Source organism: Stomoxys calcitrans, chromosome 5 (genome assembly GCF_963082655.1).
Source record: "Stomoxys calcitrans chromosome 5, idStoCalc2.1, whole genome shotgun sequence".
NCBI lineage: Eukaryota > Metazoa > Arthropoda > Insecta > Diptera > Muscidae > Stomoxys > Stomoxys calcitrans.
The window spans coordinates 109,890,369-109,908,443 of NC_081556.1; the positions used below are offsets into that span (position 1 = coordinate 109,890,369).

General features: G+C 38.5%; 1 protein-coding gene across 1 annotated transcript; it reads left to right on the top strand.

Moving 5' to 3' along the window:
• Positions 1–69: 69 nt before the first annotated feature.
• LOC106095770 (zinc finger protein 208) lies at positions 70–14,900 on the top strand. Its single transcript, XM_059369900.1, has 11 exons — positions 70–341; positions 398–1,149; positions 1,371–1,580; positions 1,641–2,013; positions 2,078–2,215; positions 8,116–8,211; positions 10,410–10,547; positions 10,849–11,711; positions 13,883–14,092; positions 14,157–14,532; positions 14,596–14,900. Exons 1-11 carry the CDS (start codon positions 231–233, stop codon positions 14,776–14,778), a joined length of 3,450 nt encoding a protein of 1,149 aa, XP_059225883.1. The 5' UTR covers positions 70–230; the 3' UTR covers positions 14,779–14,900.
• Positions 14,901–18,075: the final 3,175 nt, after the last annotated feature.

Below are 18,075 nucleotides of genomic sequence, written 5' to 3' on the forward strand. Positions count from 1 at the left end.
AAGCCTTGCGTTACGAGGCGGCTAATGATTATGATCGCTGTTATCAATCCAAGTTGATTTATTAAATTGTTTATTTATTTTATTTGTTGGTTTGCTTAATGGGAATTCTAAAATCTATTAAACGAACTTTGACACTCAAAGGTTCATTCATGCCTAACACCAAATGCAAAACTGCCCTCTAAGGGATAGATATACAGTGGCACAGTATATTATTTTTAAAAAAAGGCAATATGATATGCTGTATTTGTGTTACACAGGCTCAAGAGGTTCTCGAAATATTCGGTGAAGTTGGAGAACAATTGGATATAGCTGGTGTTATGAAGGAACATTTCTGGTTTAAAGTAAGCTTGTACATTATTCTATTTCATCGTATTACATTTTGTTATAACTTGTTTAGCCCCAACCGAACGACGAAATTTGCATCACGTGCTGGGATAAAATCAAAGACTTTCATGAATTTTATCATACTACAGAAAAGGCACACAAGAATTTGCATGCATTTAAAAGTGAGACAATTCTTATAAAGGAAGAAGAAACTACACCTATAAAAAAGGAATTGTTGGAGACATCTTTGGCTAGTGATGAGAAGTCAATACAAATTGAAGTAGAAATCAGCCCAAACAGAAGGCTTTCCTCTCCTCAAGTAGAATATATTTTGGAAAAGAATCCTTTAGATGATGACAATGAAGCAGATGAATGTGATTCCGATAATGAGTATGTCGACAACACTTTGCCTGATTATGAAGCATCATGGTCTTCTTCCACCTCATCTAATTCTGAGGACGAAGCAAATTTGCCTACAAAGAAGAAGCAATTGTTAGATGGTAAGGAAGCTAAGGAAGCAAAAGTGAAAAGAAAAAGGAGGCTTGGCAAAGCTCTCGTGGGTAAAAAGCCTGATGAGGAGGATAACACAAAGAAGAAGCGAAAGAGACTAGACCCAAAATTGACTGAAGAAATGATACAAAAGCACATACCTATGATATGTAATCTCTGCAATTTTGATTGTAAAACATTTATCGGTGTGGGCAATCACTTTAAAGAGTTTCATGCGAAAACAAAGCCCTACATAATGTGTTGCAATAAGAAATTTACCAGGCGTCACTATATAGCTCAACACGCATTACAGCACGAAGATCCAAACTGTTTCAGGTACTTAGTTTTTTATATCTAAATAAGTCTAGTACTTAAACATTTTCTATTTTTGCATTTAGTTAAAATTGGCTTTTATTGTAAATTTACCCAATCTCCTTCCAAAACATGAATTTCATGTTGATTATACTAGAGCAGCTTGCATTTTTTGTAATTATCTTTATATGCTCTTTTAGTATACTTACATTTTATTGAACTTTTCAAACTTTTGTATTTTAAAGGTGTGAAGCGTGTAATAAATCATTTAAAACTACATATAACCTTCATACGCACAATTTATCATTCCATCAACAAGAAGAAAATGGTGTACATGCCTGCGAGTTTTGCCCTCAAAAATTTCCTCGGCGCAAACTATTGGAATTCCATAAGCCCACGCACATACCTAAGGACCAGTGGTCTTTCTTTTGCACTAAATGTCCAACTCCAAGACCGTAAGTTTAAAATCTATTGCATCAAAATTAAACGTAAGCATAACACATCTTTTCTTTTAGTTTTGCTAGTGAATATTTATTAAAAACTCATGAAAGTGTACACAAAAGAGAGACTAATATTTGTCATGTCTGTGCCAAGGAAATCAAAGATAAATATTTATTTGAGAAGCATGTTCGTTTACATTTTGAGGATAGTGGTCCAAGAGTAAAATGTCCTTACCCTGATTGTGAGTCTTGGCTGAAAGACGAATATAATTTAAAGGATCATCTTAGGAGACATAATAGCGAAGGCATCATCTACAAGTGTCCAGAATGTGAAAAGATATGTAAGAATCGCAAGGCTCTGTCCCAACATAAACGTAACAATCACTCGAATAAGCAATACAAATGCGGACAATGCGGAAAAACCTTTAAGAAAGCGATAACTTTAAAGGTTTGTCTTTAACAATATAGTTTGTCTTTTGCATATATACTTTTATAAAATCAATTTTTAATAGGAACACACAGCACACCATACGGGTGAAAGTCTTTATAAGTGTCCGTTTTGTCCAAGGACATTCAACTCAAATGCAAATATGTATTCCCATAAAAAGAAACAACATCCTGTTACTGAAAGAAAGTGTGAGACTGCAGTGGTTTGATTCCATTATGTTGAAAGTATTTTGTAAAATATTTAAAGTTTTAATTTAACTATGTTAATTTACATCAAAACCCCGTTTACACTGCTTATTAAATCCGGATTTAAGGCTATATAAACGGGGTTCAATCTAAAGTATATGCAATTACGTGTAAAATATTTTTAAATATATGTAGAATAGAATTTTACGCTTTTTTTAAATTTATTTTTCATACAAAATTTTTAATGTGCTTTAATAATTCATATATACCAGTTAGCATATTACGTACATTAGTACATAAATTTTTTCACTTATATACGGTTAAGGAACAACCATATAACCGTTATTTTAATGCATTAATGTAATTTTCTTTTCTGTAAGAAAATATATGCACAGAATGGCCTAATGCACTATATATGGAGTAAGGTTGCCCCATAACGTGGAGAGGAGTAATCCTGACATTTCGATGCAGGGTGTGTGGTGAAAAACAGCATTTGGAGACGGTTGGCTTCCTTTGCGTCACTGCCCTGCATTTTTAAGGAAAATACTGAACTCTTTATATAAAAAAAATACAGATCGGATGTTTTATAAAATTAGTAGGCACACAGAGCCTCGTCATTCTGGACTACTTAAAACCCCCGAAACGTGTTTTTGAAAGAAAAAGTCAACGATGAGGGTTCGTCCCCGACCCATCTGGTTACCATTGATTTTGCCATGTGCGTCTGTTTTCCCCTCCCTCCTCTTTGTCCTACCACTGCTCTGCACCGTACAGTGGTATAACTCTATATGTTTTCTTCTCTAACGCAATGTATCCAAACTCTCCGATCGAGATGTTGCTAGAAGCGTGCCTTTCAACATAATGGTGTCGTAAATTGAAATCCTAAATCAAATTTATCTTTGGTTCTTCATTTTTTTTTTAACTTGATGTGCTGATTAAAGATTCCCTTTTACAACGTTTTAGGATGGGGATATACTAATCTAGTGCAATCCCATGGCAGCCGGTTGTATGTACCGGATGGGGGTATACTACTCTAGTTGTTGTTGTTGTAGCAGTGTATTGTACACTGAGGCGGCAGCCCTTGCCGATGAAGTACTCCATCGGGTCAATCCGGTACGTACAACCGGCTGCCATGGGATTGACTACTCTAGTGCAATCCCATGGCAGCCGGTGGTATGTACGGGATTGGCCCGATGAATTCCTTCATCGGCAAGGGCTGCCGCCTCAGTGTACCACACACTGCTACTACAACAACTAATCTAGTCTTTCCTATTGTAACACCTCGAAATATAAGTCTAAGACCCCATAAATTATATATATATATATATATTCTTGATCGTCTCGTTGTTCTCAATTGAATTAGCCATGTTCCTCTGTCTGTCTGTCGAAATCACGATAGAGGTCGAACGCGTAAACGTAGCTGTTGAAATTTTGCACAGATAGTTAATATCGATGTAGAACGTTAGGGACTGCAAGGGCCATATCGGATCAAATTTAGATATAGCTCCCACATAAACCGATCTCCCGATTTGATTTCTAGAGCCCCTGGAAGCCGCATTTTTTGCCCGATTTGGCTGAAAATAAAAACTGGTCTCTCAATCATCCTTGTTCGGTTCCAACAAGCTTTAATTTTTGCTGTTTTGACAGAATTGTGGTACGTAGAATTAACGTATACCTTACAATTTAATTTATTTTGTATACATTTTTAGCTGAATCCATGGTGGTGGGTTCCCAATACTCCGCCCGGCCGAACTTAGCACTCTTTTACTTGTGTTATTCTCTTCACTGATATTACCCGTGTTGTTAATTAGGTCTGAGGCATGGGTTCTTGTGAAAGCAGACGAAGCATTCCTTGGAGTGTTTGCGAGAAAACGTCTTCGTACAATTAATATAGCTGCATGTATTGATGGGGAATATCGGTGTGGTATGAACCAGAAACTGTATGCGTTGTATGACGACGTTAGCATAATTAAATGTATCAAAATACAGCGTTTGCGTTGGCTAGGTCATGTTTTCAGAATGATTGAAGAAGCTCCAGCGAAAAAGTCTTTTGAAGGCGATCTCAGTGGTACTCGCAAAGCCGGGACGATCAAGTATTCGATGGAAAAATCAAGTATAGAAAGACTTCTTTGAGCTAGGTGTCAGAGATTGGAAAAGGAGGGCAGTAGACGGAGGCGCTTGAAAATCTATTCTAAGTTCGGCTTATCGAACAAATATTCTGTCATAGCCAATTAAAGTAAAGTAGTAGCCCTTTCCCAAAATCTGTACAAAATAGTTTGAGATGTTTTTTAAGTGTTTTCCCGAAAGGCGAAAATATGTTTGCTAGGCGTCATATTGCCAAATTAATTTAAACACTCCATTGTCCATGTACAAGCCATTGACTTGCATACGTTAATTGTGAAAAGCTATTCAAAAAGCTAGCACAGGCAAATGTGTCAGGCTCTTAAGAAATGTTGACGATTTATTCAAGTGTGGCCAATCACAAACCAAATCAGCTGTCTGATTAATGCATTCACAAAAATTGAAAACACTAACAAACTATCAATTTCTTGAATGGATGAACCAAGAAGAAGAAGATTTTAAGTGATTAAGTGTGTTTATTTGAGTCTTCTTCTTTTTCGATTACATTTGAAATGACTTATCGATTACGTTTAAAATAACATTTAGAACTATTATTGTCTCGTTCTAATACACGATGAATGAATAATGGCTACGTGCTTGACAGTGAAATGTATACATATGGATACGAATATCAAAATAAAATGGAATATGAAAAAGGCTTGCTCTCGGCCTTTACTGTTACGTACAGAGCAAAGAGAGTCTGTTAAAATAATAATTCACTTTACTTATAACTAGATAACAAATACAACGAAATAACAATTTCTGTTAAAACCGTAACTAACAGAATGAAATGGACTAGCCCTTTAATTAATGGAAATGTAAATATCACAGTTGCGTATGTATATATACATGTGTGTAAATAGCGTATTCATTAGCACGTTTTATATATGGGTTGTAGTGTTAAGACGGTGGTTAAACGAATTGAGCAAGCTCATTGTAAGTATTTAAAATACATTTAGATATAAATATACACGTATAACTAAAATAATTTAATATTCCTAGATATTTTTCTTCTCTTCTCTCATCCACGGTGTGATCCTATTATTGTTTTCTTGAAAAATTCAGGAGTGTCGAGGCGGGCTGAAGCGTTGTCATTGTTTTCATTTATTATTGCAACAGGAGAAAGGTAAGCTGAATCAGCCCATGTTGAATTTTCCTCCAATTCATAAATTTCTCTCATTAGGTCATTCTCATGTTCGGCTAACCCTTGAATAAACTTTTCTTGAAGCTTGAAACCATACGCACATAGTGGTTCAATGCCAGATTTATCATAAATGTAAGTGTTAGCATATCTTTTAGTGCGATTTACATAAAATTTATTTACACATTTCCTCAGGATTTTCCTCTCAAATATTTCCAACTCCTTTGCCACAGTAGGGGAAATTGTGAACCAGATTTGGAAACCATAGGCGAGTACCGGTCTTATAGCCACCTTATACAACAGTAACTTTGTAGACTGAGGTAAGTATTTACTGTTTAGGATATAAGAAAAAGAACCTAAAATTCTCTTCGCCTTTTGTAGAACTTCTCTGGCATGCAAGTTGAACTTCAACATCTTGTCAAATGTCACTCCGAGGTATTTTATTCTGGACTCAACAGGAATCGTGACACTATTAAGGGTAAGGTTAAGTGTTTTACTCTGGGGTACCACATATCTTGGACATTTACCAGAGGCGTTCCTAATGCATATTGCTCGGGATTTGGTTGCGTTTATTTTAATGCCCCAAGTATTATAATACTCATTAATGAGTCCGAGGTGTACCGATGCTTTTCCAAGAGCAATTTCAGGGGATTTGTCATGGGCATAAATAAGACAATCATCCGCGTATAAAATTGCCTGTGAGTCCTGTGATGTGTGTGGGAAGTCATGTAAAAATATATTAAAAAGATATGGTGCCAATACACTTCCTTGTGGGACGCCACTACCAACGGCCCCAAAGGCGGACGTTGTACCCTGTATGTCTACACAAAATCTTCTGTTTGTGAAGTAACTAGCCAATATTTTCACAATGTATGGATCAGTGTCCAACTGGACAAGCTTATAGATGATACCTGGGTGATAAACTGAGTCAAAAGCCTTTTCTATGTCGAGTGATATAGCAACAGTGCAGCATTGGTTACGCAGATTGACGATGATATCGTTGTGGAATTTCAATAGTGCATGCTGGGTGGAATGGGTTTTCCTGAAGCCAAACTGGTATTGTGGTATAGGTTCAATAAGATAACCATTTTCAACTTTTTCCTTTAGGACGTTTTCAAACACTTTCCCAATGTTGGACAGAAGGGAAATCGGACGATAATCGGATGGGGTCTTGCAGTCAGGCTTCTTCTTGATAGGGAGTATCTTTGCAACTTTCCAATCTGAAGGAAAGTATCCGTTATTGATGCAATGATTAAAAATAAATGTGAACAGATTTATAGTTGAGTCGGGAAGTTTTTTCAATAGAAAGTTAGAAACTCCATCTAAGCCACTTGATTTCTTATTATTTGTACGTTGGATAATGTCCCTGATCTTTCCAGGGTTCGTGAAATGGAAATTATCATGATTATGCAACGCATTGAACTCATCACTAAATGTATAAATATGGAGAGGAGTAACATTTATACAATTATCTATTCTCAGCTGCAAATCAGCAACTGGATTATGAGGTAGTCTTTGGCGAAATGTCTCTGAGTAGAATTCTTGGAAGTGGCGTGTGATATCGGAACTATTGGTGAGTATGTTGTCGTTCTGGATGATTTGTTGGCAGAACGGTGATTTAACTTTACCAGTTATTTGATAGATTTGTTTAAAAGCGGATGGACCAGGTTTAATATTCTGCAACCTTTTATTGAAATGATTCGCTTGCTCAATGTTGACTGATTCTTTGATAATAATTTTTATCAGTTGTATCTGCTTAGACAATACAGTATATTCACTACTTATTCGGTTTCCCGTGCGGTGGAATATTTTTTTAAGCTCTTTCTGCCAACGCTGTTTAATTTTATATAATTTCCTTGTTTTATCCGAAAGGGGGAATTTATTTTCTTGAAAAGTACTTTGCTTTGAGTGGGCATTATGAATAGAGTGAAAAGATGTTTTGAAATCATTTATCAAAATATCGATTTCGTCATTCCTAAGGTTGGAGTTGGAAAGTGGCATAATGCGGCAAGATGCAGAGTCCAATTCTTGGATAAAGCTGGGCCAGTTCGTGTCCTTATAAGAAGTATATGTTCTTGGAGACCTCAAAAGGAGTTCTGGTTGATCAACCCGGAGAGAAAATTTAATCGGAAAGTGATCCGAGAAAGAAGGCAATGTTTCGATGTGGAAATTTGGTGCAGTTCTATTAATCAGGTGTGGGCTGACCAAAAAGTGGTCCAGGTATGAGGCGCCATTTGGGTAAGAAGGCACTGAGTCACATAATCGATAAACATCAAGGCTATTATCTTCGAGCCACTTTCGTAACAACTTTCCATTTAAATTTTCGAGTAAATCACCCCATATAGGACTTTTCGAGTTCATATCACCTCCCAATATGAAACCATCAAAATTTCCACAAAGTTGTAGCAGTTTGTTCAGATCAGCCTCAAATCTTTGAGGTGGATAATTGCAGGGCACGTAAATTGAACCAATCAAAATCTTTCTACGGGTGTCATCGTTGGCAAATTCAATCTGTACTAACGCAGTACTTATTCCAACATCATTTAAAAATATACGATTAAATTGTATATTATTCTTAATAGCAACTGCAACACCAACCGAGGAGTTATTATAGACATAATTGTATCCATCTAATTTTGCTTTTCTATTTCCTTTCAGGTGACATTCTTGAATGAAACCAAAATCAATTCTATTACGATGCAGGCAGTTTTTGAGATCTATCTGGCGACTAGCATCCACCAGAGATCTTACGTTGTAAGTCAAAAATTTTATGAACCTATGGTCCATGATTAATTCGAATTTTATTCAACAGGCGCAAATATTCATTCTTGGCCTCAGTCTTTGGCATTGTTGGATATCCAGATAAAAAAATGTTGATCTCCTGCTCCAGAGTCAACTCTTCAGATTCCAGAAATATGGAAGCTAATTTGAGAAATTGATCAATGACAGGAGGTTTTTGTGGCTGAGCATTGAGCTGCGCAGGACGCGTATGAAATAGATTGGAGAATGTATGGCCTGGTGTCACCATAGATAAGCCTACAGCTCTATTAACGTTATTCTTAGCAAGAGACCTCTCCTCAATTGCCTTAGCTACTCTTTGCCGACGAGCAGCAACATATTTCCTATATGTTGGGCACCCCCGCCAGTTAGCGGGATGGCCCACCTCACCACAGTTGGTGCAATAAGGGTCTGAGGAGTCCTCTCTAGTGCGCTGACATTCCCCGGGCTCGTGCTTCTGATCACACTTGACGCATTTGTACATTGAATTGCAATTCTTTGCAATGTGGCCCCAGCGTTGACACCGCCGGCATTGTATTTCCGAATCTGTTCTCCTCGGCTTTTCCCAGGAGACTATCTGACTCAGCAAGCCTCTGATACCAGAAATATCTGAGAGGTTCTTACCAGGAAATAGAGATACTAAAAACAGGCCAGTATTACTGTTCCTTTGTGTCTTGTACATTGCAACATTTGCCACAGTGTCTGGAATAATTTCATCTAACTCCTCTTTTATATCCTTTATTTCAGTGTCAGCCGTAAGACCTCTTAGAATAAAGGAAGGCTGTTTCAACTCCTTTGGTGTAAATGAATAAGAATGGATGCCCTTTTCTCTCAAAAGGGCCATCATTGAAGAGTGAACGGACGGATCAGAAAAAAATATTTTACTTTTATTCTTATTCATATTTTTTACCTTGAATGAAAACTTAGGTATAGTTTGCCTTAAGGTATCGACAAGCGCCTTAATGTTGACGTTGAAAATAAAAATTGGTGGGCACCATCTTGATGTTGTTTCACCGCTATCGTTGTTGTTGTTTTTAATGCCACTGCCACCCTGGGTGACTTGAGTTGATGAACTAGATGTCGAAGTAAAATCTACTTGAGAAAGGACACTTAAAATGCCGAATGGGTTGTCGTCCGTCTGTTTATGTTTCTTTAATCTTTCTCGAAGTTCATTGGCTTCCAAATCATTTGGACTCACTCCAATTTCTCCATGCTGCCTCTTGTTAGCGCTTGTTTGCGCGCTCATGTTGTTGGTATTTCCAGCTTTCGAATGATTTTGAGATGTTGAAATCTCCACCTCAGCGACACCACAATCCATGTCGTGGGGTATCGAGCCAGGCATCATATATGCAAAAACTGCAATTTAGATGCCTGTTAGTTATGTGTCTTCGTAAAATTTATGATTTATTAAATTTTTTCTGAGATAAACAAAAAATATACGTCTGTCTGATTTCAGGGTTGCCGTGTTCTTTTTTCAAGAAGAAGAAGAAGATAGCCGAGTTTGCATGAAGATGCCAAATGAATAGGTTGGGAGTAAAGAAAACAGATGATCGTATGCAGACCATAAGGAGCGAGCAGCACAGAGTCACGGAGTGAATGTTCTGATGGATGTCTTTTGCAGAGATTGATCCAATGCAAGGCGGATTTAAAAAAAGTGGTCACACGTACAGCTGGTGAGGTTTGACGGTATTAAATGACAGATTTTTGTTTGCATTCTCTTTGTTGTTATCTTCTTTCTCGCAATTTCTCTGCTTATGTACGTACACGAATACACAAACGTACACAAATTTCTTTGCGTGTGTTGGCCAAAGTACGATCAGCTTGATGACAAGATGACAGATTGCACCATATATGGTTGTTGTACAAATAAAACCACCTTTAATTGTTTTGCCATGGATCCAACGAAATATTTCAACGGCAAGGTCTGCTCAGTGTACCACAAATACACTGCTACAATTTCCATTCGCAATCCACATCCTTGTGTTGCCCGGCACAGGAATATGTGGGTTTGAACAATGGACCGCCATACTGTTGAGTTTCAAAGGCGGTAGATCCCTTTCCAGGATTTCATTTGACGTTTTTACACAAAAAGTCGATTAATCGATTAGTCAAAAGTGAATTTGGCATCCCTATTTCATCAGCTGTTTGATTCATTTTTAGTTTTTAATTAACAAAATAGTAACAAATCTATAATCAGAAAAATGTTGTGCTGTGTATGCTTGCTGGAGAACTCTGATACTACAGAAATACATAGTGAAATGGGAAAACAAATGAAAATGGCAGATATAATAAAGCAACACCTTTGGTTTAAGGTAGGTAATTTGGAACGCACCAGCACATTTGGAACATTTTGGCTACGTCGAGATCTATTTATAATATCCCACACGCTTGTTACAAGCAGGGAAACACTTGGATACTTGAGAAAATTGCTAAGCATAATCCTGGAATATACCATTAGGCCCAAACCCCACTTACAACAGACAACTTACTTTATGGTTAGACCAATTCTTCTTAATATTTAAAGTTATTGTTATATGTACCCAAGAAAATGTATGTAGTTTTGCACGGCCTCTAGGATAATGTGTATTTCTGTTTTTAAAATATTCTCCATAGCCTCAACCTAATGATGAAATGAGCTCACACATATGCATAGTGTGTTGGGAAACCATACTCGACTTTCATGAGTTCTATCAACAGGCCGAAAAGATTCATGCAGAATTTCAAATCAGCAACAAGAAAAGATTTGATATTAAAGAAGAGGAAACACCTTCAGTTCATAATCCCATTAAATTAGAAAACGATGAATTGTATGGTGACATATTGCAATTAGAGATAGAAATCGATGGCAAATCCAAGCAAAAGCAGCCCGCTAAAAATGAAGAAATTCAAAAAAATCCCCTGGATCAGCTGCAAAAAGAATTGGAATGCGAAATAGACGCTGATTTGGAAAGTGAATTGCAAATTCCTGATATATGGCAAAGCAATCCATTGGACGATGTCAATGTGCATGATATAAATGATGAAGATCATGATATGGACACTGAAATCGAGGGATTTTCCGAAGATTTTGAGCCTTCTGAAAATAGTGACGAGGAAACCAGTTCTGACGAAGAATGGACCAGTAAAAAGGCCCCAGAGGAAGCGAATAATACCGTCAGTGATTGCAAAGTAATAAAAAAGAGACGAAAGCGAAAGCCCAAAAATGATTCCGAGCAAAATACAGATGATGTTAAGAAAAAACGAAAAGTTCAATATAAATTCGACTATAAGCATACAGAGGAAATGATAAAAAAGCACATTCCTATGGGTTGTAATTTGTGTGTTTTTGTTGGTAAAACTTTTTCTGATATTGTCGATCATTTTAAAGTAAGCCATCCAAAAGTGCGGCCTTACATTACGTGTTGTGATAAAAAGTTCACTAAACGTTTCTATGTGGCGCAACATGCACTTAAACATGAGGATCCCAATTGCTTCAAGTAAGTGTAAATGTCGATTTATGGTCAAAAATATTTGTAATATTGGTATACTGAATATTGATTATTCGATTGGTCTCTTTGTTTGATACATAAAATTACAAAAAAAAAAAAACCGATGGGTAATTATTCTTTTGCAACGATTATGCGCCAATTAACTTCACCAGAATAAACTGTTTAGAGATGAAGACAATGGTCCTTAAGGATTTCAGTCCCCAAATGATTGATGTTTCTACTCCGAATGCAGCCTGTGATAGTCCCTAAAGCTGCGTTTCGACAAGTCTGCATGTTTGCCGCCTAAGGTCTAATTCCATCCTGTGCCCTATGCGGGAACATGGTAATTTATCACTTATGTGCGGATTTTGTTTCTAATCCTGATCTTGTCACAAATTGCAGTGGCATGGTCGGAAGATTGACGAAGGCTGTCAAAATTTACGCCGGTTTCGAGTGAAGCATCTCAGTGAGAGGTCGGCCGGTACCGGTCTATATGTACACTCTGAAGGGAACGAGTAAAAATCATACAAATGTTACATAAAGTATTTCAAGATATTAGGTGATCGAAATCCTTATACCGCTTTCGAGTGGAGAGTCTCAGTGAGTGGTCGGTCGGCACCGGCTCTTGCATTAATAATGAGTCGCTATGATACTCGATATGACAAGGCGAGTGTTTGATACTCCTAAATAACCAATGGCCATCAGGTTTTCAGAGCGATTGGTCCTATGAACCGGAACGAACTTGGTTGTTGTTGTAACAAAATGTATATATGTGGAGGTGGCGATCCTCGCGGGAACATTATGGCCATTGGTTATTTAAAGGCGCCAACAACTCGCCTTGTCATATCGAGCATCATAGGCACTCAGTATTTATGCAAGAGCCGGCGACACTCGGCCTCTCACTGAGACTCTCCGCTCTATTCCGCGACTGCAATTGTAGCTACTCCGTATGGAGCATTCCACTATGCGCAACCTGTGGACGCGCCCGGAAGCTCGCAGCTAAGATTCTCGTGATAACAATGAACACCACACAGATCGGAGCTCAAAGTTCCAGCGTGTGGTGCTCATAGTTATCCAAAAACAAACTCTTCACCAAGGTGGTCGTCTAGACCCTCCCCTAGGATCTTGAGGTGGAATGCTCGGAATTCTCTTTCTATAGACAAACTCTTCGTCTTTGACGGCGGCCTATATACATATATATATTGTTCATTACAATTCTAGGCACGGGATAGCTGTGAGCACCACACAGGCTGGAACATTGAGGTCCGATCTGTTTGATGTTCATTGCTGTCACGAGAATCTTAGCTGCGAGCTACCGGGCGCGTGCATAAGTTGCGGATAGTGGAATACTCCATACGGAGTAGGTGCAACGGCAGTCGCGGACAATCAGCAGTATCGTGTAGAGAGTGTCAGTGAGAGGTTGGGCGGCACCGGCTCTTGCACAAATACTGAGTGCTTATGACAAGGCAAGTTATTGGCGCCTTTAAATAACCAATGCCCACACTCTTCCCCCGGCGATCGGTCCTTTCGACCGGAAAAAGCTTTCTCACCTACAGGAGCTTGACGAGGATCGCCACCTCCACATGAAAATGAGGCTGCAAAGTCAACGACTACAATTCTTTCCACCCCTTTTGGAAAATTGAACCTGATGTCACCATGTCGATTATTCGAACATGTAAAATATCTTAGACAGGTCCAGAGCCACAGTTTGCCTAAAGAGCTTTTGTGGCGGGTTATAGAAAAAAAAATTTGTTTAAAGCTGGGACCATTTTGATGTTCCAACTGTCGAGCAATGTTAGAGTGGTAATGAATAGGCTGAGGATTTCCATCAGCATACATTCCCCTACAAGCTATGTATGGCGACTTTAAATAACTAATGGCCACTTTGTTCCCGCGGCGATCGGTCCTTTGGACCGGATTGAGCTTTCTCACCGACAGGAGCTTGACGAGGATTGCCACCTCCATATGCAAATGTGGCTACAACAGCAACAACACAATAAACTTTAGACGGCTATGTCTCGTAGGTTTTGGCCCTAAACCTTTCCCAGTGCGAATCAAACCTTAAGAGAACATTTTTTGATTGCGTCCGTAAAATTTTTGGTTGATTTTTTTTGGTTGCCTTTTATTTTTCAAATTATTTTAAGCCTAATCTATTATTTTTCTGTTCTTTTTTACCTAAGATGCAACGAATGTAACAAATCGTTTACCACTACTTGTGGTCTCAGAAGTCACAACTTGAACTATCATGCACCAGATGAAGAACGTACATATGTTTGTGATTTATGCCCCAAGAAATTTGCCAGAAGAAATCTTCTGGAAATGCACAAACCATCTCATATACCCAAAGATCAATGGCAGTTCTTTTGTACAAAATGCCCTAGTCCCAAAGCGTAAGAATTTCAAAAATCAAATATTCATTACAATAATTGACTAACATGTGTTAAACCATTACAGTTTTGCAAGTGTTTATTTGTTGAATGTGCATACAAGTATGCAGCATAAAAGAGCGAAACATGTTTGTCATGTGTGTGCCAAAGAGATAAGAGATAAGTATTCGTTTGAAAAACATGTTCGTCTGCATTTCGAAGCGAGTGGCCCACGAGTTCCATGTCCTTATCCGGATTGTGATAGTTGGCTTAAAGATGAGGACAATTTGAAGCAACATTTAAAACGTCATAATCCCGAGGGTGTTATATACAAATGTCCAGAGTGTGACAAAGTGGTTAAAAATCGTCGGGCTCTTACCAATCATAAGCGATATAGTCATTCGAATGAAACGTTTCAATGTGAACAATGTGATAAATCATTTAAAAAAGCTATATCTCTAAGGGTTAGTATGACCAAAAGTATTCTCTTAATAAATATCTAAAAAGTTGTTTTTTTATTATTTTAGGAACACATGACTCAGCATACAGGAGAAACATTGTACAAATGTCCATTTTGTCCAAGAACTTTTAATTCAAATGCCAACATGCATGCTCATAAAAAACGAGCGCATCCCATTGAATGGGACGAATGGCGAAAAAATAAAACGGGAAGTTCTCAAGTTCTAATAAAGAACTTGAATGCATCATGAAATTAAGCAAAGATATACCGGATACCGAATAGTATGTACATACATATACAAAAATAAAATTTGTTTCAAAATAATGTGCCAGATGACCAAAAATTCTGGACAAAAATCCTCTAGCAATATAATTTTGGAAAATTTTGTAAATCACAATTGGTAATTTAGACATTCGATGTTATGGTAGCGATCCTGATCAAGTTCCAAAAGGTGAGCAAGCTCTTTCTGGTCTATAGGACCCATCGCCACGCCAACAATTTGCCTTTTCATATTTTCGGTGCCGCCCGGCATCTTCAAAGAGGTGTCGCACTGCGGCATGTCGTACGGACACGGCTTTAAAAAGGAGACCCCTTATCATTGATCATTGAGCTTAAACTTGAACCCGACTGCACTCATGAATATGTGAGAAGTTTGCCCTTGCTCCTTAGTGGAATGTTCAGGGGCAAAATTTGCAAATTGCCGGTGCATGTGGTCCTTTGAGAGCAGTGTGCAATACCTATTTACATCTGCATAGCGTATAATCCTCTCCAGCAGTGTATTAGAGCGGTCTCCCTGTCTGAAGTCTCGTTTGATATTGAACGGTTCAGAGAGGTTACTTCCTGTTCTTACTAACGTGTACAAACTAACATCAGACTTACCGAGTCTTATTAATTTTTAAGGGATACCAAACTCAGGCATGGATTGAAATACATTTGAATGTATAGTACTCTCGAAAACGGTTTTGTAGCAGACTGAAATATGGTATGTTTGGACCTGTCCTTTTTGGATTTCTTCCCGGATTTGGCGCATTGTCCGCAGCGTGTCTACGGTGGATTTAACACGTGTTAAAGCGCATTAATAGTGTCCAATTATCTCATTGACTATTTATTTGAATCTACGCTTGAGATCGATCCTGTATGTGTTGGGAAGGAGACTTATTACTTTGTATTTGACACATACTGTTTTTTCTTCTTTCTTGTGTTGTGGGATATAGTATGCTGAGGTTCCAATCATCGGTTATGTCTTCTTTGATCTTACGAATAGTTCAGTTGGCAATCCATCGGCTCCTGCTGCCTTCTTGTTTGCCTGTGGGGCAAAGCTACTTGGATCTTATTATGACTAGGCGGTATACTTTCTATACCATTATCAGGGATTGGTTCGCTCACATTCACGTCTTTCTATTTCTCCTTCACTTGGAGCGTTGCTACTGGTTGTGCATCCTTGCTCTATATGCCGCATTCTTGACTGCAATTGACTTCGACACTCTGTGTCGTACCATGGGTTTATTGAGGCTTCTGGTACTCAAGTACGGATTAGATTTTGCTGCATTTTCCATGGAGTGGTCAATGGTTTGCCATTGCGCCGTTATATTATGGGATATGAGTGTTCATCAAGCAGTTAGGTCAGTCGAGTGGAGTATGCCGTTGTCATCTATATAACACTCAGGATGAATGCTTTCCATATATTACAACGATATCAATTTGGTTCCTTCCTTCTTGGTCAGAGATGGCCTTGTTTTTTTTGTGTTGAAATCTGGTGCTGCTATCTATCATGGATTAACAAACAGAGTAGAGCTGTGCACTTGAGTCATGAATTGTCGTATCATGCGTCAGTCAAGTGATTCCTGAGAGAGATCCGAATTCAATCACGTGATCGTGATTGAATTAAAATTCTTCGTGCGTGAGCGAGTAAAATCATGCTCTCTACAATAATCACGATTCACGAGAAAATCACGACACACGAGATATTCAAGGACTTACGGTTAAAAAAACCAAAAACACAATTTTTTGAACGAGCCTCAAACCATACGGTATTTTAATGCACGAATTCAGGACCGCTGACAATATTGAGAAAGTATGGAAGAAGTAGAAACCATTACTGTCCACAGATGCAAAAAAGGAAATAAACAAATAAGTGGGTATGGATAACACATTATATACATTATATATTCGTACATTAAAACACCGTATGATTAAGGACGATTGAAAAAAAATTATAATTGAGTTCATTGAAAAATATTTTTTCAGAAGTGAGCCATGATTTTTCTCGTTAGTCTCATGAGTCGTTGTTGTTGTTGTAGCCACATTTTCATGTAGAAGTGGCGATCCTCGTCAAGCTCCTGTAGATGAGCACGTTACGGTCCAAAGGACCGATCGCCGCGGGAACAGGGTGGCCATTTGTTATTTAAAGACGCCAATAACTCGCCTTGTCATATCGAGCACCAAAGCACTCAGTATTTGTGCAAATGCCGGTGCCGCCCGGCCTCCCATTGAGACTCTCCGTTCGATACCGCTGATTGTTCCCGACTGTCATTGCAGCTACTCCGTATGGAGCCTTTCACTAACTGCAACCTATGAACGCGTCCGATAGTTTGCAGCTAAGCTTCTCGCGACAGCAATGAACACCACACAGATTTGACCTCAATGTTCCAGCCAGTGTGGTGCTCACAACTATCCCGTGCCGGGTCGTGAGTCATGCGTGAATAATTTTTGTCTCGAGAACATGGGCAAACTTCTTACATATCAATGAGTGCTGTCCGATTCAAGTTTAAGTTTAATGATAAGTGACCCTCTTTTCATTGTTGAGTTCGAATGGCATCATAGTAGGGCTCCTCCTAGAGGAGAAGTTTTTACCTGGCATAGTACCTTACAAATGTCGCCAGCAAAAGGAGGGGATAATTGAAAATGTTGTCTGATGTTCTGGCCAGGATTTGAACGCAGGCTTTCAGCGTCATAGGCGGGCATGCTAACCTCCGCGCTACAATGGCCTCCACTTCTTCATTATCGAACGTTAACTCATGGAGGCTTAATTTGCCGATCGTCGGACTAAAGATATTCTGCCTTTCTATGACATTAAAATCTCCTAGAATGATTTTAATATCATGAGCGAAGCAGCGTTCATATGTTCTCTTTAGGCGCTGATTAACTGCAAAAATCCTTGGTCTGTTCATCCTTATCTTCTTTCGGGACATGGGTTCAGATATGACTGATATTAAAGAATTTGATTTTGTGGCTAGTATCTCATTCATCGGTGTAAATCTGGAGACACGGTGTTTCTGTATTCGGCTAACCACAAATCCACACCCAAATACATGTCCTGTTATCATGGTAGGTAAAAAGTATGTGTTACCTTTTAGTGTTGTTATGACGCCTCTCCAGATCCTTCGCACTTCCTATAAGGCGGTAATGTCTGTCTTGTAGTTTGAAGAGTCAGAGACATTCCAGGTACAGATCCGCATATTGGTGTCGTCAACGTAAGTGGAGTCCCTTTTTACTATTATTTCCAATTGCTTTGATAAGTTTTCTGGGTGCGGGTAACTTTCCTAGC